The sequence below is a fragment of the Salvelinus sp. IW2-2015 genome, linkage group LG15 (assembly GCF_002910315.2).
Source record: "Salvelinus sp. IW2-2015 linkage group LG15, ASM291031v2, whole genome shotgun sequence".
Classification (NCBI taxonomy): Eukaryota; Metazoa; Chordata; class Actinopteri; order Salmoniformes; family Salmonidae; genus Salvelinus; species Salvelinus sp. IW2-2015.
The window spans coordinates 58,749,152-58,767,396 of NC_036855.1; the positions used below are offsets into that span (position 1 = coordinate 58,749,152).

Genomic DNA, 18,245 nt, shown 5'->3' on the forward strand with positions numbered 1-18,245 from the left:
GGTGACGTCGATAGACCAGTCGTGGATTAGTAGGTTTCCAAGTAGCTCTAGGTAGCTAGCAGGCCGTGGTTAGCAGAATGGGCCTTCAGCGGACGTCGCACCTGAGGGGCCTGTTGGAATCCTCGGGCAGATTATGTCGGTATTCCAGTCATAGAGGATCGGCGGGGTTCTGTGCCCCGTACCGGCAGTAGAAGGGGTCCGGATATTGTAGCCCAGGAGTGGGCTTCGGTGGTAGCACAGGAGCCCTAGCCAGGCTAGCTTCAGGCTAATTGGTGCTTGCTCCGGGATGGAAACGCTAGCCAGGAATAGTCACCCGGGATTGCGGTTAGCTAGTTGCGAAGATCCAGATGAAAATGTTCAGAGTTTGCGGTAGGAATCCGGGGATATGAAGAGAAAAAACATTTTAAAAATTAAATAGGTCCGTTATGCTCTGGTTTGAGTCACGTTGTTCGAACTGGCGRGAGCTTTCCCGAGCTAAAGGTTAGCTGATGACCGCTAACAATGGTTTGCTGACTGATAGCTGGTAACTAGTTAGCTAGCTAGCTTCAGTTGAAAGATTCCAGATCTGAAGTAAATAGAAATACTTTAGAAAAAAAATCAGATCCACGCCACATTGGGTGAGGCGGGTTGCAGGAGAGTATTTAGAAGTTGAGGTTTAGGAAAATATTTTTAAAAGATATGCGAAGAAAAAGATGCAAAAAGATATATTCAAGGGACACGACAGGACAAAGACGTCTGACTGCTACACCATCTTGGATTKTTGTCTATTGTCCCTCTCATCCCGTTCAGACCTCTGGGGCGTATTGTGTTCGGATTTTGGAAGCCACCTTCCAATGTGGGCGCATTGGAGATGGATATAACGTTAGCAACAGCATACAACATTCTGTGTATTTGAAAAATGCATGTGATTTCAAACCTGTGGCCAATACTTATTATCCAACTAAATCCACAAATTATACACAGATGGAATGSATTTTAAGGACAGCAACATCTGCAGTTCAATCATCAAATGTTCAGCCGTGATCAAATAACTGATCCACATGTTAAAACATGGTTTAAAAGGGATCTCTTTGACTCTGTCTATTCCACTCCATGTCTCATTACTACATTGCTACCACTGTTGGATCTCAATGGGGAGGTTTCGGTGTGGGCTGTGTTCCTTGACTCACCGTGGAGGAGTGCAACATCATACTGAGGATGTGTGCTCTGTAGTTAAAAGGTTGTAACTCAGCGATGACGAAGACCTGACCATCCCTCTCCAGAATCTTATGAATCCCTCCATTCTCTAGTGTACGCACACACACACACACACACACACACACACACACACACACACACACACACACACACACACACACACACACACACACACACACACACACACACACACACACACACACACACACACACACACAGGCAGTCATTCATCATTGAGGATATGAGTGAGAGTCAAACATTACAACAAAAAAAGTGTGTAAGAAATGTCAACAGTCATTTGAGCATAACACACAGCAACAATAGTTCATGTTTCATCATAATGTTGAGACATCCTCCAGTCATATTACACCACTCACAGTACAGATGCAGATGCATGCTGGGCCATATTTATGAGTATCTATGACTATTGCTACAGTAATGCATCTGATACTGTACTTMAATTACATTCATCAGTCTCATGTCAGGGTTGTACGTCTCTGACACACCCTACAAACTGTTTTGCAAGCATTCATCTCAAGTTAGGGTTGATTGCATAAGTCTATGTGTGCAATGATAGGAAATGAACTGCGGCTTGGCAAAGACTCCCAGCACAGTGTGATAAGAGTATACTTCCGCTTAGTTCTCTTTTTTAAACTTCAAAATAAACTGTTGACAGGCCTTTTCTACACCTTACAAAAGATCAGCGTGAAAATAAAGTGTCACTTTACACCCTGTWGTACCATATATGGTCAATAGTATTTCAACCTTCTGAAAGCCTCTGTCTCTTGAAACTGGTGTGAGTATAAGATGGAAACTTTCTCATCTCATCCACATGCTCCTTATCATCACTTGCTGCAGGGTCATATGAGGTCTATGTTAAAGGTCTCCAAACATAACATTCCCGTCATTCCTTTCAGACTGATCATTTATGATTCATCGTCTAGAGATCAAAACTTCTCACCTAAAGACAGAAACAGGACATTCCCTTTGCCTTGGACGCTGTCCACACAGATGTGGTGGTAATACTGGTGAGTGACCAGGAGAGGCCCACTGRTGACCCACTCCTCCATCTCTGAAAACYYGTCCACCATCTTCAGGACTTCCAYGGGGAGTTTAGTACTGTCTTTMACACACTACAAGAGGATGGACACGTATGTATACTTCAACATACAAAGWCATACACAGAATACAGTCCAATATTGTAGACATACAGAGTAAAGGAGTAGCGCTGACYAGAAAGTCATATTGTCATATTTCGCCACAGAGTATATTGTTGAGCATACCTCCCCAGGTCGTGGGCTTGGAACGGACYCCGTGTGTCCCTTGAAGTTGGAGGTTTTAAAGATGCGGTCAATATCTGCTATGGTGTAGACACATACAGCACTCATACCCCTAGGGATAGACACAGAGCTCAGCAAGTTTCAACTATCCACTGCAACTTCATGTCATAAACTGTACTACGAGTCCCTGCTACCAGCTCCTGTTGTGTTGTTATTGCTGATTTGTGTATGTTACTAAGGTCCATTCTGATCTATCTACAGTATGTCGTCCTACCAGCCATTCCTGAAGAGTGCATAGACCCTGGTATCCTGCCACCTTTCTGCCAGAACAGTGTTCACGTCCACTAGCTGGGTGAAGGACAGCCTGCTGCCATGTTCTCCACAGAAGAGCCTGGCACTCAGCTTGGAGGTCCACRTGAACTGCAGATAGCCCTTAGGTCCTCCAMKATCRGCCTGGAACACACATGCAACCACAGACATRCTAAGATAATCACAGTGGGCAGTGCACACACCACTCAAGGAGACCCCGATGGAATTAGTCTTAATTAAGGGCTTAAATGGGCAGAAATGGAGTGGTACCACATATGAAAGATCTACAAATATTTTCTGAACTAAACTGCAACACTGGTGATTWCATACAGTGCAGGCATGATTCATGTTCTACAGTATGTAGTGCTTACCAGTGGAGGCTGCTGGGGAGAACGGCTCATAATAATGGCCGGAACGGAGCAAATGGAATGGCATTAAAACACCTGGAAACCACRTGTTTGATATATTTAATAGCATTCCACTGATTCCACTGCAGTTATTACCACGAGCCTGTCCTCCCCAATTAAGGTGCCACCAACCTCCTGTGGTGCTTACCATGCAGACTTGAGCAACCCGGGGAACCCAGAGATCAGAGTCTAAACTCGGGTCTCGGATCTTCTCTATGTAGAAAGCATATAGTYTGTCCTGCAGACGATCCTCTCTCTGCCCGCTAGCCACCAAACTCACATATCTCTGTTCTAAGGAAAAGAACAGGAGGAATAATGACGGTCCATGGACAGTCTGATCAGATATACAGTACTACRCAAAACAATGTCAGGCCATGTCTTGTTCTTTCGCCCTGTTCCATACCTGTTTTACTGTTTGTCCATATCCTGTTCTCCCCAAACCTGTTGATCCCCACGGAACCCTCTGTGCCTGAGWGAGTGATGTAGAACTCCTCTACCTCAGAAGAAACTGGAGACACAACACATTAGCTCAATAACCACTCATGAACATTAGGTCTTATTATAGAGTAATGTTTTCCAATTAGACATTTTCCTCACCAATGAGGAGCGACGGCTCTCTTTSATTTATGTGTTGACCAATGTCTTGGATGCCCTTGGATGGAGTGCAGATAAAYGGGTCGTCTGATGGGTTCTACAGTGGAATCGTTTTGTGTTAACACGCCAATGGCAAAATGGTACCATGAAAAGTAATGTATACTTATATAATGAAAAGTATGTCCCATACCATGTAACAGCACAATGTGTGTTGTTGTCCATTGGTTCCACACAGGAACAGTTGGTTTGGATCTTTAGTCATGTGTAAAACAGTGATGTTATAGTGACAGTCCTGAAGGACAAAACAGAACCGTGTTACATGGTTGTATGCAAAATATTCTATGTRCAACTTTAGTAATGAACTGTACTATAAAACCAACATCCTCTCATCTTYTCAGATACTCACTGGTGATGTGGGATCATTACTTCTACAACCCTCTCCAAACACAGGACTCTGTAAAGRCWATCATTAAAAATATTGTACAGGTACAGATGTAGGATCTTCATTTGAGCCAGTTTAATAGAGCAGGAAAATACTCATGCAGCAACAGGACATGTGAATTATTATGTGGATAATAATTCATGGACATTTTTTGTAGGCGTTGATACATTTTTTCGTTAGGGTAAATCAAGTGACATTTTAAAGTCGAAATTACAAACTTTAAAAGCCTTTTTAAATCTTGAATATACCACAAGTTTGCATGTCCTGCTGTGCAGCAACGACATATTGATAAAAGTAAGATCCTACATCTGTATATGTAGCGTACTGTTAGGTTCTAATTATCAGAGTAAGAACTCGACGGACACTACGAAAGCTTAAACCAAGTTCATTCTTCCCAAAGGATCGAACATCTGAATCGACAAAGACAAGGTTACAATAGTGGTAGTATATGTACCCCACTTTGGGTGGAGTCTCCTCCTTCTCGCTAAACATTGCATCTTTATTGCTAGGCAGGAAACTAAGTAATACTGGCAATAAACGGTTCCTTTTCCCTTAATGTGAACGGACCTTGACCCTCCTATCCACGTCTCTCTCCCCTTGTCAGTACTGCCACATGTGACTGTTTTCCCTGCACTCAGCCCCTCCCAAGCTTAATTACACCCACCATAACACTTCCTCCTACAGACATCTCCTGGTGTAAACTCTGGGCTATGGCACCCCTCATGTCTCTATTAGGACTAATGATTAATAATAGTTAAAGCGCACAAATCCAAACCCATCAGTACAATGTTCAATACATCCATTTCAACGTAATCTAGTCTACAGCATGTAAGAGGGGAATATTTACTGTAAAAATATCAATAACCCTCCCTCTGTTATTACCATCAATTACATTACAGCAACTGTATTGGACAATCCTACTTAGAGCACAACCTGAATAGAGCTAAATCAATATAAAGCAACACAATACACAAGTAAGGTTTGCAGTAAGGGTATGTAACTCAGTCATACTACCATTCTAGAGGTCTTAGAACTGTGGAAGTTTGCCTGGAACAGGCTTATGTGGCCTGTAGCATATACTATGTTGTCATGAGGGCCATGCAGGAGCTCTATATGGCTGTTATTCCCAGACAGGTGGATTCTTAGGAAGCTCACATCTGAGGACACAGAGATATAAATCATTAAGAAAACATATGACTGGACATGTGTTCATGCAAAAAATGTGCTCATTGAGATTACACTCTGGAACTTCTGGAACTAGGATAACTTCTTGGAAACCATGATTGMTCCCATTCATAAGGGATCATAGCTTTCACCTGGTCAGTCTATGTCATGGAAAGAGCAGGTGTTCCTAACGTTTTGTACACACAGTGTATATTGATATTGTCAGAGTTAAATAAAAGAAGGTACCCAGTGACCAAATTTGAATAGGGTGAATGTTTCACGTTGTGCCAGATGAGTTTATCCTTCTAACTTTACCGTAGCAGAGCATATTTCCATAATGTGGGTATAGGCTAGAGGTCGACCGATTTTGATTTTTCAACGCCGATACCGATTATTGGAGGACAAGGCTTTTCTTTTATTATTTATTTATTTATTTGTAATAATGACAATTACAACAATACTGAATGAACACTTTTATTTTAACTTAATATAATACATCAATCAAATCAATTTAGCCTCAAATAAACAATGAAACATGTTCAATTTGGTTTAAATAATACAAAAGGTATGAAATATGGTTCATGTTCTTGTACTTTTGGAGAAGCGCAAAAATGATCCTACTCTCTTTCATTTCTCTCGGAACGGTGCTATGCCAGAATGTGGACAGCCAGAGCCCGGCACGGTATACCTCAGTCCAGGGATAGCATGCATCGTTGTACATCTAATCATCACGAAATGATGAAAGGTGAATCGAGAAGATTGAAATACTGTTCGTTTTTAATTAAACTGCCATTATCGTCAGCATGCTAGGCGAGGTAATGCTAAAGCTACCTATTGGATTCAACAACACTTCCGGTCGCTACTCACTCCAACTCTAGGCGTTGCATTTTTATGACATTTCTTTCATTGTATTCACAGGAATGTTCCTGTATTGATGTGTAATGTTGTTATTATTGTTGCAATCATTTATTTTTTATGGAATCCAATGGGMTAGCCTAGCATGCTGGCGAAAACTGCAGTTTAATTCAAAACAAGCAATATATAAATATTCTCGATTCAGGATGATTATGAGTACAACGACATATTCCATCCCTGGATTGAGGTATGTTTCCACATTCCGGCAAAGCACCACAGAGTTTCTAAACCCAGAGACGCAACATTACGAGACTTCTGGGAACGCTTGCGAAACAGACCAAGCAGACCAGGCCGGGGTTTGGGGTTTGAGAAGTAAATGAGAAGTGAAATGTCTTTAAGTAGTTTAATATGTTATTACTCCAACCTTGTGAAAGTGACAAAATTACACATTTTTAAACAACTTCATATCGAAGGAGTGCCTTTGATTTGATGGCCTGCACACGACCTTTAGACCCAATGATGTGTTTCTACGCATGAGCTTAGCTAGCTAACGTCGCCATGACATCGCCTACAAGTGTGATCTGGGGTTTCTATTGGAGAAGCAGTTCCTGCCTATCTTCAGACAGTACTATCACAGACTGAACAATGAGACAGATATTTCACTGGATGTATAAATGTGAAGCATCCGCTTGGCGTTTCAACTGGTAGTCAGAGGAAGCCCAGTTGCCTGCAGTGTGGGAAGATGGAACGAGATGGATTTTGGCCGACATTCTGCTAATTTTGTCATCGATGAAACATTTGATCTCAATAAAATGTTCTGTTCCCAAAACTACAATCTGTTATGAACAGAGTGGACAAAGTTTTGTATTTTTTTATTTGATCTTTATTTAACTAGGCAAGTCAGTTAAGAACAAATTCTTATTTACAAAATGGCCTACACCGGCCAAACCTGGACGACGCTGGGCCAATTGTGCGCTGCCCTATGGGACTCCCAATCATGGCTGGTTGTGATACAGCCTGGAATCGAACCAAGGTGTCTATATTGACGCCTAAAGCATTGAGATGTAGTGCCTTAGACCGCCGCGCCACTCGGGAGCCCAAATTATACTTTACTCTTTGCCAAAGTTGAAACAATTGTGTTGTTTTTAAAAGGAGTGCAAAGGCAAATTGAGTTACTCTTCACAGAGTAGGCGTTCCCTAATGGAAATATGCACATGCATGCTAGAACACGCCAATAGGATCTCGCTAGCTCGTGCTTTGCTCTGCCCACCTCCATGCTTGTTCTGCCCACTATGACTCATTTGTTCCCATTTGAAACAACGGTCTGTGGTCTATCTTGGTACTATACTGTCTTTGCAACGTGGTCTCAGAGCATTTCATATTATTCTGTACGTAAATCTGAGACACTCCATTCAGTATATGTTACATTTCGTATGGCATGTATTAATTTTCGTATGATACGTTACGAATTGCAATTGTACAATATGTTACAAACTGCAATTCGTCCAAAATGTTACGAATTTGCAAAATGTACAACTTCTTATGAATTTCTAAATGTATATGTTACAAATTCCAATTTGTAGTGGCTAATGTTAGCTAGGGGTGACTAGGTAGAAGAGCCCCACCTGTTTTGAGCACCACATTTTTAGCAACCAAAAAAATATTATTTATTTATATTAAATCATTGAGTCAATAAAGCCTCCATACAAACATGGTCTCTTTTTTGCTTTCTTGAGTAAGGCAGCTCCAAAATGCAGGTGTTTCAGCCCATTACCAACGCTCCGTTAAATACAGAGCGTTGGTAATGTTCTCTAATTGCGCCGTGATTGGCTCAGTGTTCTGTCACTCATGGGGACACTAGGTCATTGCCAAATCTAAGGGTAGAGCTCTAAAATTCAAGCCCCCTGGGTACTGCAATAGAGTTACATTAGAAGTGCCCATCCAAGAAGGTTCAAGGTCATTGGCCACAGATACAATTACATCATATCACGTTATATATACATTAACTTTGATTGGACTGATCATGTCAACATCATACTTTCAAAATCTTAGCTAGCAGTCATCATCATGAATCAAAGTGACAACCTACTAGTAAAATCCTTTTTAATTCTTGTCATATGAAGAGAAATAATGAAGAGAAATTATAGATAAAATGTATCGGTGCTCATCGGCCATTGGACATATACATTACACAAGAAGTTGTAAATCGCAAATTCAACACTGAGTGGTTTGGAAGGAATCAGTGTCTAACTGCAAGCATTGCAAAGCAATCACTGGCCTGCTATTCAGTGGAGTGGGTGTGTGGTCTCAATTCTCAGTTTAAGGTTCTCTTTTCCAAGCTTAAAATGATAAACATTCAACATTGGCCATGCTGTCAAACCAACGTGATTTCTGGAGCGCTCAAAACAACTGTTAACTCAGAACTGGGAAATCTGACTTCAGTGAGTTCAAGACAACTGGGAACTCAGGAAAAAATGAGCTCCGACTGGGAAAATACGTTTTGAGTATCTATATGAGTATAAGTATCTATATCCATAGTAAAACGAGTACTATATCGACATAACCTGAAAGGCCGCTCAGTAAGGAAGAAGCCACTGCTCCAAAACCGCCATAAAAAAGCCAGACTACGGTTTGCAACTGCACATGGGGACAAAGATCGTACTTTTTGGAGAAATGTCCTCTGGTCTGATGAAACCAAAATTTTAACTGTTTGGCCATAATGACCATCTTTATTTTGAAGGAAAAAGGGGGAGGCTTGCAAGCGAAAACACCCTCCCAACCGTGAAGCACGGGGGTGGCAGTATGTTGTGGGAGTGCTTTGCTGCAGGAGGGACTGGTGCACTTCACAAAATAGATGGCATCATGAGGGAGGGAAATTATGTAGATATATTGAAGCAACATCTCAAGACAACAGTCAGGAAGTTAAAGCTTGGTCGCAAATGGTTCTTCCAAATGGACAATGACCCCAAGTATACTTCCAAAGTTGTGCAATATGGCTTAAGGAAAACAAGTCAAAATTGGAGTGGCCATCACAAAGCCCTGACATCAATCCCATAGAAAATTTGTGTGCAGAACTGAAAAATAGTGTGCAAGCAAGGAGGCCTATAAACCTGACTCAGTTACACAGCTCTGTCAGGAGGAATGGCAAAGATTAACCCAACTTATTGTGGGAAGCTTGTGGAAGGCTACATGAAACATTTGACCCAAGTTAAACAATTTAAAGTCAATGCTACCAAATACTAATTGAGTGTATGTAAACTTCTGACCAACTAGGAATGTGATGAAAGAAATAAAAGCTGAAATAAATAATTCTCTCTGCTATTATTCTGACATTTCACATTCTTAAAATAAAGTGGTGATCCTAACTGACCTAAGACAGAGAATTTTTACTAGGATTAAATGTCAGAAATTGTGAAAAACTGAGTTTAAATGTATTTGGCTAATGTGTATGTAAACTTCCGACTTCAACTGTATGTATACTGCAGCTACAAAACTAATACTAAGTGTATGTGGTGTAGTAAACTGTTAGTAGCTGATGTGCCTCACGCTAATAACTTGGTCTATTTTCACCTCTTAATTTTGCCTACTGTTCTGATTTGGTGGTGCACATGTAGCCTATAACCTGTTTCAGAGAAATGTAATTATTGAATGTTGTAAGAGCTTTCATTGTCTGCTAATATGCACCCTTTATTTATCCTACGGTTCTGACTTGGTGTACAGGGAGAACACTTTAAGAACGGCCCATGTTCTGAATTCTGTCGCTGTACATTTAAAAAGTGCTGAACAAATAGTTATATTGACTACGTCCATCCTAGCTCGCTCATTAATGTCTTAATCGAAATTACGGATGCCTTATGCCATTATTTGTACATCTCAATTGTCAGTAAAAAACACATTTGTTTAAGCAAGTCAGCCATATCAGTTAGGTTTTTTTAAAGGCAGTAAATGAGGCAGTAAATCAGTAAATTATTAACTGTTTCGCTGCCAGACAAGGTTTCGCTGATAGCCAGGTGTAGCAGTGGGAAGGTGTTTGGACTGCTGTTGGGACTCTGCTGTTGGGACAGCTTTATGTAGGCCCTAACAGTTTGTGGGCAACATTTGTCAACGTTATAGTTCAATAATGTATTGTTTAGTGTTGTGTTGTGTAGTGGCTTTGCTGGCATTCATCCACCCAATCTTTTTTGTTTTTTGCCCCACCAAGATGTACATGCTAAAATCCAGTGGTGGTAAAAAATACCCAATTGTCATACTTGAGTAAAAGTAAAGATACCTTAATAGAAAATGACTGTCTTCACTATTATTCTAAAATGTAGAAAATAGTAAAACTAAAGAAAAACCCTGGAATGAATAGGTGTATCCAAACATTTGACTGGTACTGTACCTACGTATCAAAAGTAACTGTAGTTGCTCAAATATACTTAACTATCAAAAGGAAAAGTTTGAATAATAAAAAAAATCCTTATATTAAGCAAACCAGAAGGCACAATTTTTTACAGATAGCCAGGGTCACTAAACCAACACTGAGACATTGTTTACAAAAAAAGCAATTGTGTTTAGTGAGTCCGCCAGATCAGAGGCAGTAGGGATGACCAGGGATGTTCTCTTGATAAGTGTGTGAATTTGACTAAGCATTCAAAATGTAACGAGTACTTTTGGGTGTCAGGGGAAATGTATAGAGTAAAAAGTACCACATTTTCTTTAGGAATGTAGTGAAGAAAAATTTGTCAAAAATGTAAATAGTAAAGTAAAGTACACATTCCCCAAAAAACGACTTAAGTACTGTAAAGTATTTTTTTCTTAAGTACTTTACGCCCTGCTAAAATCGCCACTGGTCTTGTGTAAACATACCAAACATATATAACGTACTAATTTGAATGTCTCGGATTTACTTTTAATATGTTACGTCTGGTCTATGAGAACAGTCTGGTATTTGATAGCACAGTTCAAAAATCAAGAAAGAAAGAGAACTCAAAGAGAGTCGGGTCCTTTTGGTTATTGTGGACTCGATACTTTTCCTCCAGATATTTTAGTATTGAATATAAATCGACTCCTAATAGGCCTAATCATTTAACCCCTGCTGTCATCATTCAAACATTGTACTATTGATTTAAAATAAAAAGCTTAATTTACCTTTGTCTGTCAATGTCACTCTCGGTTTGTGGGTAAAGTCCAAAGCTTTCACCGGAAAAAATAGTCCTAAAAGGACGGCAAAGTGCGCGAGCAGACTCATGCTTTTCTGAGTCTTGGCTCTCGGCAATTAATTACTTCAAACTGTAGTAGCGTTATTTTAGCATAAAACACAAGGGTGAGGTCTATACAGTCTGGTCTTCCATTTAGTCTTGTCTTCAATCTTCAATCAAGCACAGTAGCTTAATTGTTCTGTAGTGAGACAGACTCCACTCAGTAATATTTTTAATAGACTACGCACTTGATTTGTCTCTTCCGTCACGCAAAGCGTTGTATGTAGTCTAAATTCAGAGAAGGCGAGACTAGTCTAGACTAAACAGTAGCCTCTCTCTTCCGACCCAGGTGTAAAACATTAATTTCATCGGGGCAAATCTTATCAAGTTTAAAAAGGATCCGTCCCTTTTTGAAATTTTCTCCTAAAATGACATACCCAAATGTAACTGCCTGTAGCTCCGGACCTGAAGCAAGGATATGCATATTCTTGATACCATTTGAAAGGAAACAATTTGAAGTTTGTGGAAATTTTAAATTCATGTCGGAGAATAATACACATTATATCTGGTAAAACATAATACAAAGAAAAAAACATGTGTTTTTGTATTTTTTTGTACCATCATCTTTGAAATGCAAGAGAAAGGCCATAATGTATTATTCCAGCCCAGGCGCAATTTATATTTTGGCCACTAGATGGCAGCAGTGTATGTGCAAAGTTTTAGACTGATCCAATGAACCATTGTATTTTTGTTCAAAATATTGTGTCAAGACTGCCCAAATGTACCTAATTGGTTTATTAATACATTTTCAAGTTCATAACTGTGCACTCTCCTCAAACAATAGCATGGCATTATTTCAATGTAATAGCTACTGTAAATTGGACAGTGCAGTTAGATTAACACGAATTTAAGCTTTCTGACAATGTCAGATATGTCTATGTCCTGGAAAATGTTCTTGTTACTGACAACCTAATGCTAATCACATTACCCTACGTTAGCTCAACTGTCCTGCGGGGAATCCACCGATTAGTTTATTGATGAGCTTTGAGGGCACTATGGTATTAAACGCTGAGCTGTAGTCAATGAAGAGCATTCTCACAGTCAATAAAAAATATATATTAGGCCCTAATCTATGGATTTCACATGACTGGGCAGGGGCAAAGCCAATCAGAATGAGTTTTTCCCCACAAAAGGGATTTTGGGTGGCCTTTTATTGTACCCAGCACAAGGTGCACCTGTGTAATGATCATGCTGTTTAATCAGTTTATTGATATGCCACACCTGTCAGGTGGATGGATTATCTTGGCAAAGGAGAAATGCTCACTAACAGGAAGGTATACAAATTTGTGCGCCAAATAATATTTTTGTGCGTATGTAAAACTTCTGGGATCTTTTATTTTTCTCATGAAACATGGGACCAACACTTTACATGTTGCGTTTATAATTTCGTTCAGTATAGGGGGCTACAACGGAGTGTGGCGAAGTCAGGTAGGAGACCTGCGCCAACTCCCTATGCTTATCGTGGAGTGCGAGAGTACGGGCAGACACCGTGTTATGCGGTAGAGCCTTTTAAGAACTCACAGTGTCTCCTTTACGGTGTGCAATACGCCCGGCGCTTATTCCACCTCCCCGCACTGCAGAGCTAGATTGAGTATTGAGCCAGTGCCATCTAGCCGCCTCAACGCGTCTGGTCTCCAGTGCCGTCTCCTTGGCCGCCCATACATGGCACCAGCCTTAAACATGGGTCCCCGGTTCGCCTACACAGCCAGTCGGGTTATTCCACCTCCCCGCACTGGTTCGGGCACGGGAGCATACAACCAGGTAAGGTTGCAGGCTCTGTCACGTTGTCCAAGGGAGAGAGAGAGGACCAAAGCGCAGCGTGTAAAAAATACATCTTCTCTTTTATTTAGGAGATGAACGAACGAAGCACAACAACAAATAGACGACCTGGAAGCTAAACCGAACCAAAATGCAAACATGCAACCTAGACACAGACACAGACCTAGACAATGACCCAACAAAAACCTGATGCCTATGGCTTCCTAAAAATATGGCTCCCAATCAGAGACAAATGAAAGACATCTGTCTCTGATTGAGAACCACTCAGGCAACCATAGACATACCTAGAAAACATTCACTCAAGCATAGACATACCTAGCAAACATTCCACTCAACAAAAACCCATACACTAAACCCAACACCCCCTTTTCCATAAAACCACCCGCAAACGAGACAAAACACAAAACAAAATTCCCCATGTCACACCCTGACCTAACTAAAATAATAAAGAAAACAAAAGAATAACTAGCCAGGGTGTGACATAACCCCCGCCTTAAGTCGCGAACTCCCGGGCGCACCAGCAAAAGCTAGGGAGTCTGGTGGGCGTCCGTCCGTCCACGGCGGCGGCTCCGGCACAGGCGTGTCCCCACCCCACCCATAGTCACTACCCGCTTACGTAGCCCATCCTCCAAATGACACCCTCCAACTTAAACCCCACCGGATTAAAGAGGGCACCACCGACTACAAGGCCATAGCACCGGACTACAGGGCAGCCACCGACTAAGGGGCAGCACACAACGAGGCAGAGCACCGGACTAATGGGCAGCACCGGTACCAATGGGCAGCACCGGACTAAGGGGCAGCACCGACAAGGACAGCCACCGCGACTAAGAGGGCAGCCCCCGGCGTAAAGACTCAGACCAAATATAGCGTTCAGGACAGAGATACTCAGGATAGAGAGTAGCTCAGGATAGAAGGTAGCTCAGGATAGAGCGCAAACTCCGGACTGAAGCGCAGCTCCGTCACAGAGCAGAAGTCTCTGGACTGAGGCAGTTCTGGATAAATGCAGCTCTAAGCCTAGAGGACAGCTCCCGGGACAAGTAGCTCAGCGACAGAGAGAGTCTCAGGATAGAGAGTAGCTCAGATAGAGAGTACTCAGGATAGAGAGGTAGACTCAGATAGAGGGCAACTCCGGACTGAAGGCAGCTCCCGCAAAAAGACGAGCTCTGGACTGAGGCAGTTCGATGGAACGCTCTGGACGCTCATTGCTGCTGACGGCTCTGACGCTCATGCTGGCTGACGGCTCATGGACGCTCTATGGCTGGCTGACGGCTCTGGACGCTTTCATGGCGGCTGACGCTCCCTGGACGCTCATGGTCTAGCTGGCGTTCTGGACGGCTCTGGCGCTCCGGTCGGGCAGACTACCTTCTGTGCGGTCCGGGTCTGGTGCCGCGAGGACACGGCTGCGAAGTGCCTGGCGGTCCTGGGCGGAACGGCTCTGGCGGATCGCCGTTCGGGAGGCGATGTCTCGGCGGAAGGCTCTCTAAGCGGCTCCTGTCTGGCGGAAGGCCTCTACGCGGCTGGCTCTGTTTGGACGGGACGACTCCGTAAGCTGATGGCAGACGGGCGGACTTTGCAGCTCATGGCAACGGGCGCTTTGCAGCTCATGGCAGACGCCGAGCGCGCTTTGCAGGCCTCATGGCAGACGGCGGCTTTTGCAGGCTCAGGCAATCGGCGCTTTGACGGCTCATGGCAGACGGACACGTTCAGACGCGGCAGCAGCAGTTTCAGTTCTGGCAGACGGGCATTCAGGCCGGCAACTTGCGGCAGGCAACGGCATGGTTCAGACCGGCACACTGGAAGACGGATGACTCAAGGACGGCACTGGGCAGACGGATGACTCAGACCGCACTGGGCAGCACGGATGACTCAGACGGCACTGGGCAGACGATGACTCACGACGCACTGGGCGACGGAAATCACGAGTATCGACCAGACACGGGCGATACCTCAGGAGGCAGTACGCGATGAACTTCAGACGGCGCTGAGACAGACGATACTCAGACGGCCGGCTGGGCAGAAACGGAGAGTCAGACGCCGCACTGGGCATGACGGCATACTTGCAGTAGCAGGTTGCGCGCTGGCAAGCGGATGAGGGGCTCCATCGACAGGGCGCTTGGACAACGGGCAGCTCTGACCGCCAGCTTAGGCAGAACGGGCAAGCCTACGGCGGCCTTGGCAGATCGGGCAGCCTCTGACGGGCGCTTGCAAGACGCGGCAGCCTTCGACGGCGCTTGGGCGGCAGACTTTTACGGCAGCTCTCTGCAGACGGCGCTCTCGGCAGCTGGCAAACAGACTGCGTTAGACGGCGCTTGAGAGACGGGCCAGCCTCTGACGGCGCTTGGCAGACGGCCAGCTCTGACGGCGCTTGGCAGCAACGGCGCTGCTGACGGCGCTTCGCCGCTCTCACCGTGGGCAGGCAGCCTGACCCGGCGACGGCGCTCTGACGGTGCTTGGCAGACGGCACTCTGAGTCTTGGGGCAAGCTCGGGACCAGACGCAGCAGCTCGGACAACGGCGCAGCTCCGGGACAGCACGGGCCAGCCGGACACGACGGGCAGCTCGGGAACAACGGGCAGCTCGGGCAGCACGGGCGTCTCGGCGAACAGACCGCGGGCCAGATCGGGGCACGGGCAGCACTCGGACGCGGCGGACTCGGACAGGACTGGCGGCTCGGGGCCAGACTGGGCGGCTCTCGACGTGCTCCGGGACTGCACCTACGACTCGGCGACTATCTGACGGCTCGGCAGTGCAAGCCTGACTGGCACGTCGTGGCACCCTACGGCTCGGGGCAGACTGGCAGCTCTGAGCGTGCGGGCGAGACTGGCAGGCTCTGGACGGACTCGGGGCAGACACTGGCACTCTGACGTCGGCGACATGGCACCTGAGCAGCTACTATCGCACGGGCATAACAGGGGCGAGATCGCTAGGCAGCAAGGCCTACGTGCGGAACGGCAGTCCTGCCCTGGGACAGACGGCAGACTTGCCGGCTGAGACGACTATACGGCCTGGGCGTGGTGTCCGTCGGAACTGGATGTAACCTGGCGCATGGGGACACGCACCCTGCAAGGCTTAGTGCGGGAGATGAAACAGGGCATACGAGGAATTCCGCTGGATAGCAACATGTAGGCTAGTGCGTCTTTGCCGCACTGGTCGGTACCGGGCTGATACACGCATCGCTCAAGCTAGTGCGGGAGAAGGACTACAGGCATAACTGACCGCTGGAACGCACCTTAGACCATAAGTGCCGTGGTGCTGGAACTGGTGCGTGAGGGCCTGGGCACGACGTAGCATCTCAGCTATGCGGGCAGCGCAATCAGACACACTGCGCGCTCTCAAAGCGCCACTTATAGGCCTATGCGTGTACCGGCACCAGTCGTACCGGGAGCTGACGGCACGCACCCTCAGGGCGAGTGCCGGAATAGCAACAAGGCCGTACAGGCCCTCTGGAACGCACATTAGCCTAGTGCGTGGTGCCGCCACTGTTGCGGTACCGGGCTGGAGACACGCACCATAGGGCGAGTACGTGGAAGAAGAAAGCGGCTCTGAGACACACTGAAGCCTGGTGTGTGATGCCGGGAATGGTCAGGCTTACCGGCTGACCGGAGGTGCTACAGAGGAGCAGACTAGGGAGGCACAACAGCAGACCTACAGGTTTTTCTTTTTCATTGTGCGAACTGTCATTCCCAGACGGTAGCACGCCAACTCTCAGGACGCCAAGCGATGAGAACTGACTCAGTAACATCACATTCCGCCACACGCTCTGTCGCGTGGATGTCGTCCTCACGCACCAACACAGCAGCCTCCCTCATTTCACTCTCGCTCCAAACCCTCAATAAATCCTCCAACAGTCTCTGGCTATCATTCCCGCTGCCTCACCTTCAATATCCCACAAAAACTGGCTCTGGCTTCCCTCCTTTTCACGCTGCTTGCTCGCTGAATGGTGCTCATCTCTGTCACGATTGTCCAACGGAAGAGACGAACCAAGCGCAGCGCCTGTAAAAAATAACACTCTTCTCTTTATTAGGAAGATGAACAAACAAGCCAAAACAACAAATAGACGAACCTGAAGCAAACCCGAACAAAAATTGCAAACATGCAACCTAACACAGACCACAGAACCTAGAAACAATGACCAACAAAAACCTGATGCCTATGGCCTGCCTAAAATATGCCTCCCAATCCAGAGAACAAATGAAAGACATCTGTCTCTGATTGAGAACCACTCAGGCAACCATACTAGACATACCTAGAAAACAATTTCACTCAACCATAGACATACCTAAAACATTCAACTCCTCACACACAAACCCATACACACTAAACCCACACCCCCTTTTCCATAACAACACCCAAAACGAGACAAAACACAAAATTCCCCATGTCACACCCGACCTAACAAAAAATAATAAAGAAAAACAAAAGCTAACTAAGCCCAGCTGGACAGGCTCAGTGCTCAAAGGGACCCAGCTACGCCTGCATGCCTGTCCGGTGACTATCCGCGCCACCCTACCCCACCCCCAGCCCAAGACCACCAGTGCCTACACCACGCACCAGGCTGTCCAGTACGTCTCCAGAGCCCTGTTCCTCCTCCACGCACAGCCCGTGGTGCGTGTCTCCAGCCCGTACACCGGCTTCCGGCACCACGCACCAAGCCTCCTGTGCGTCTCCAAGAGCTCCTTGTCGCCCTGTTGCTTCCCGCCACTAGCCTTTAAGGTGCGTGCTCCTAAACCCGTACCTACAGGTCTTTCGGTACGGCACCACGCCACCAGCCTACAGTGCTCTTCAGCCGGCCAGAGTCTCGCCCTACTGCCCAGCGGCGCTGACACTGCCCGTCTGACACACACGCACCCACTGAAGCATCGCATGTCGCGTGCTCGCCAAGCGCCGCCTGCGCTGCCCGTCTAGTACTGAGCCTTCATATTGCCGTCCCGTCTGTCCTATGCGAGCCTTTGCAAAGCCCGCCCGTCTGTCCCTAG

The 18,245-nt window shown here is 45.4% G+C and overlaps 1 protein-coding gene across 1 annotated transcript in view; it reads right to left on the reverse strand.

Moving 5' to 3' along the window:
- LOC111973707 (semaphorin-7A-like) overlaps positions 1-11,841 on the reverse strand; it is a 19,513-nt gene extending 7,672 nt beyond the window's left edge. Inside the window, exons 1-11 of the mRNA XM_070447385.1 lie at positions 11,379-11,841; positions 5,244-5,386; positions 4,194-4,241; positions 3,978-4,079; positions 3,791-3,884; positions 3,597-3,701; positions 3,342-3,484; positions 2,752-2,930; positions 2,481-2,589; positions 2,159-2,330; positions 1,130-1,285 (exon numbers count right to left, since the gene is read on the reverse strand). Coding sequence (XP_070303486.1) covers positions 1,130-1,285; positions 2,159-2,330; positions 2,481-2,589; positions 2,752-2,930; positions 3,342-3,484; positions 3,597-3,701; positions 3,791-3,884; positions 3,978-4,079; positions 4,194-4,241; positions 5,244-5,386; positions 11,379-11,478 — 1,351 coding nt within the window. The 5' untranslated portion in view covers positions 11,479-11,841. The remainder of the gene's footprint in view (positions 1-1,129; positions 1,286-2,158; positions 2,331-2,480; positions 2,590-2,751; positions 2,931-3,341; positions 3,485-3,596; positions 3,702-3,790; positions 3,885-3,977; positions 4,080-4,193; positions 4,242-5,243; positions 5,387-11,378) is intronic.
- Between the last annotated feature and the right edge of the window lie 6,404 nt (positions 11,842-18,245).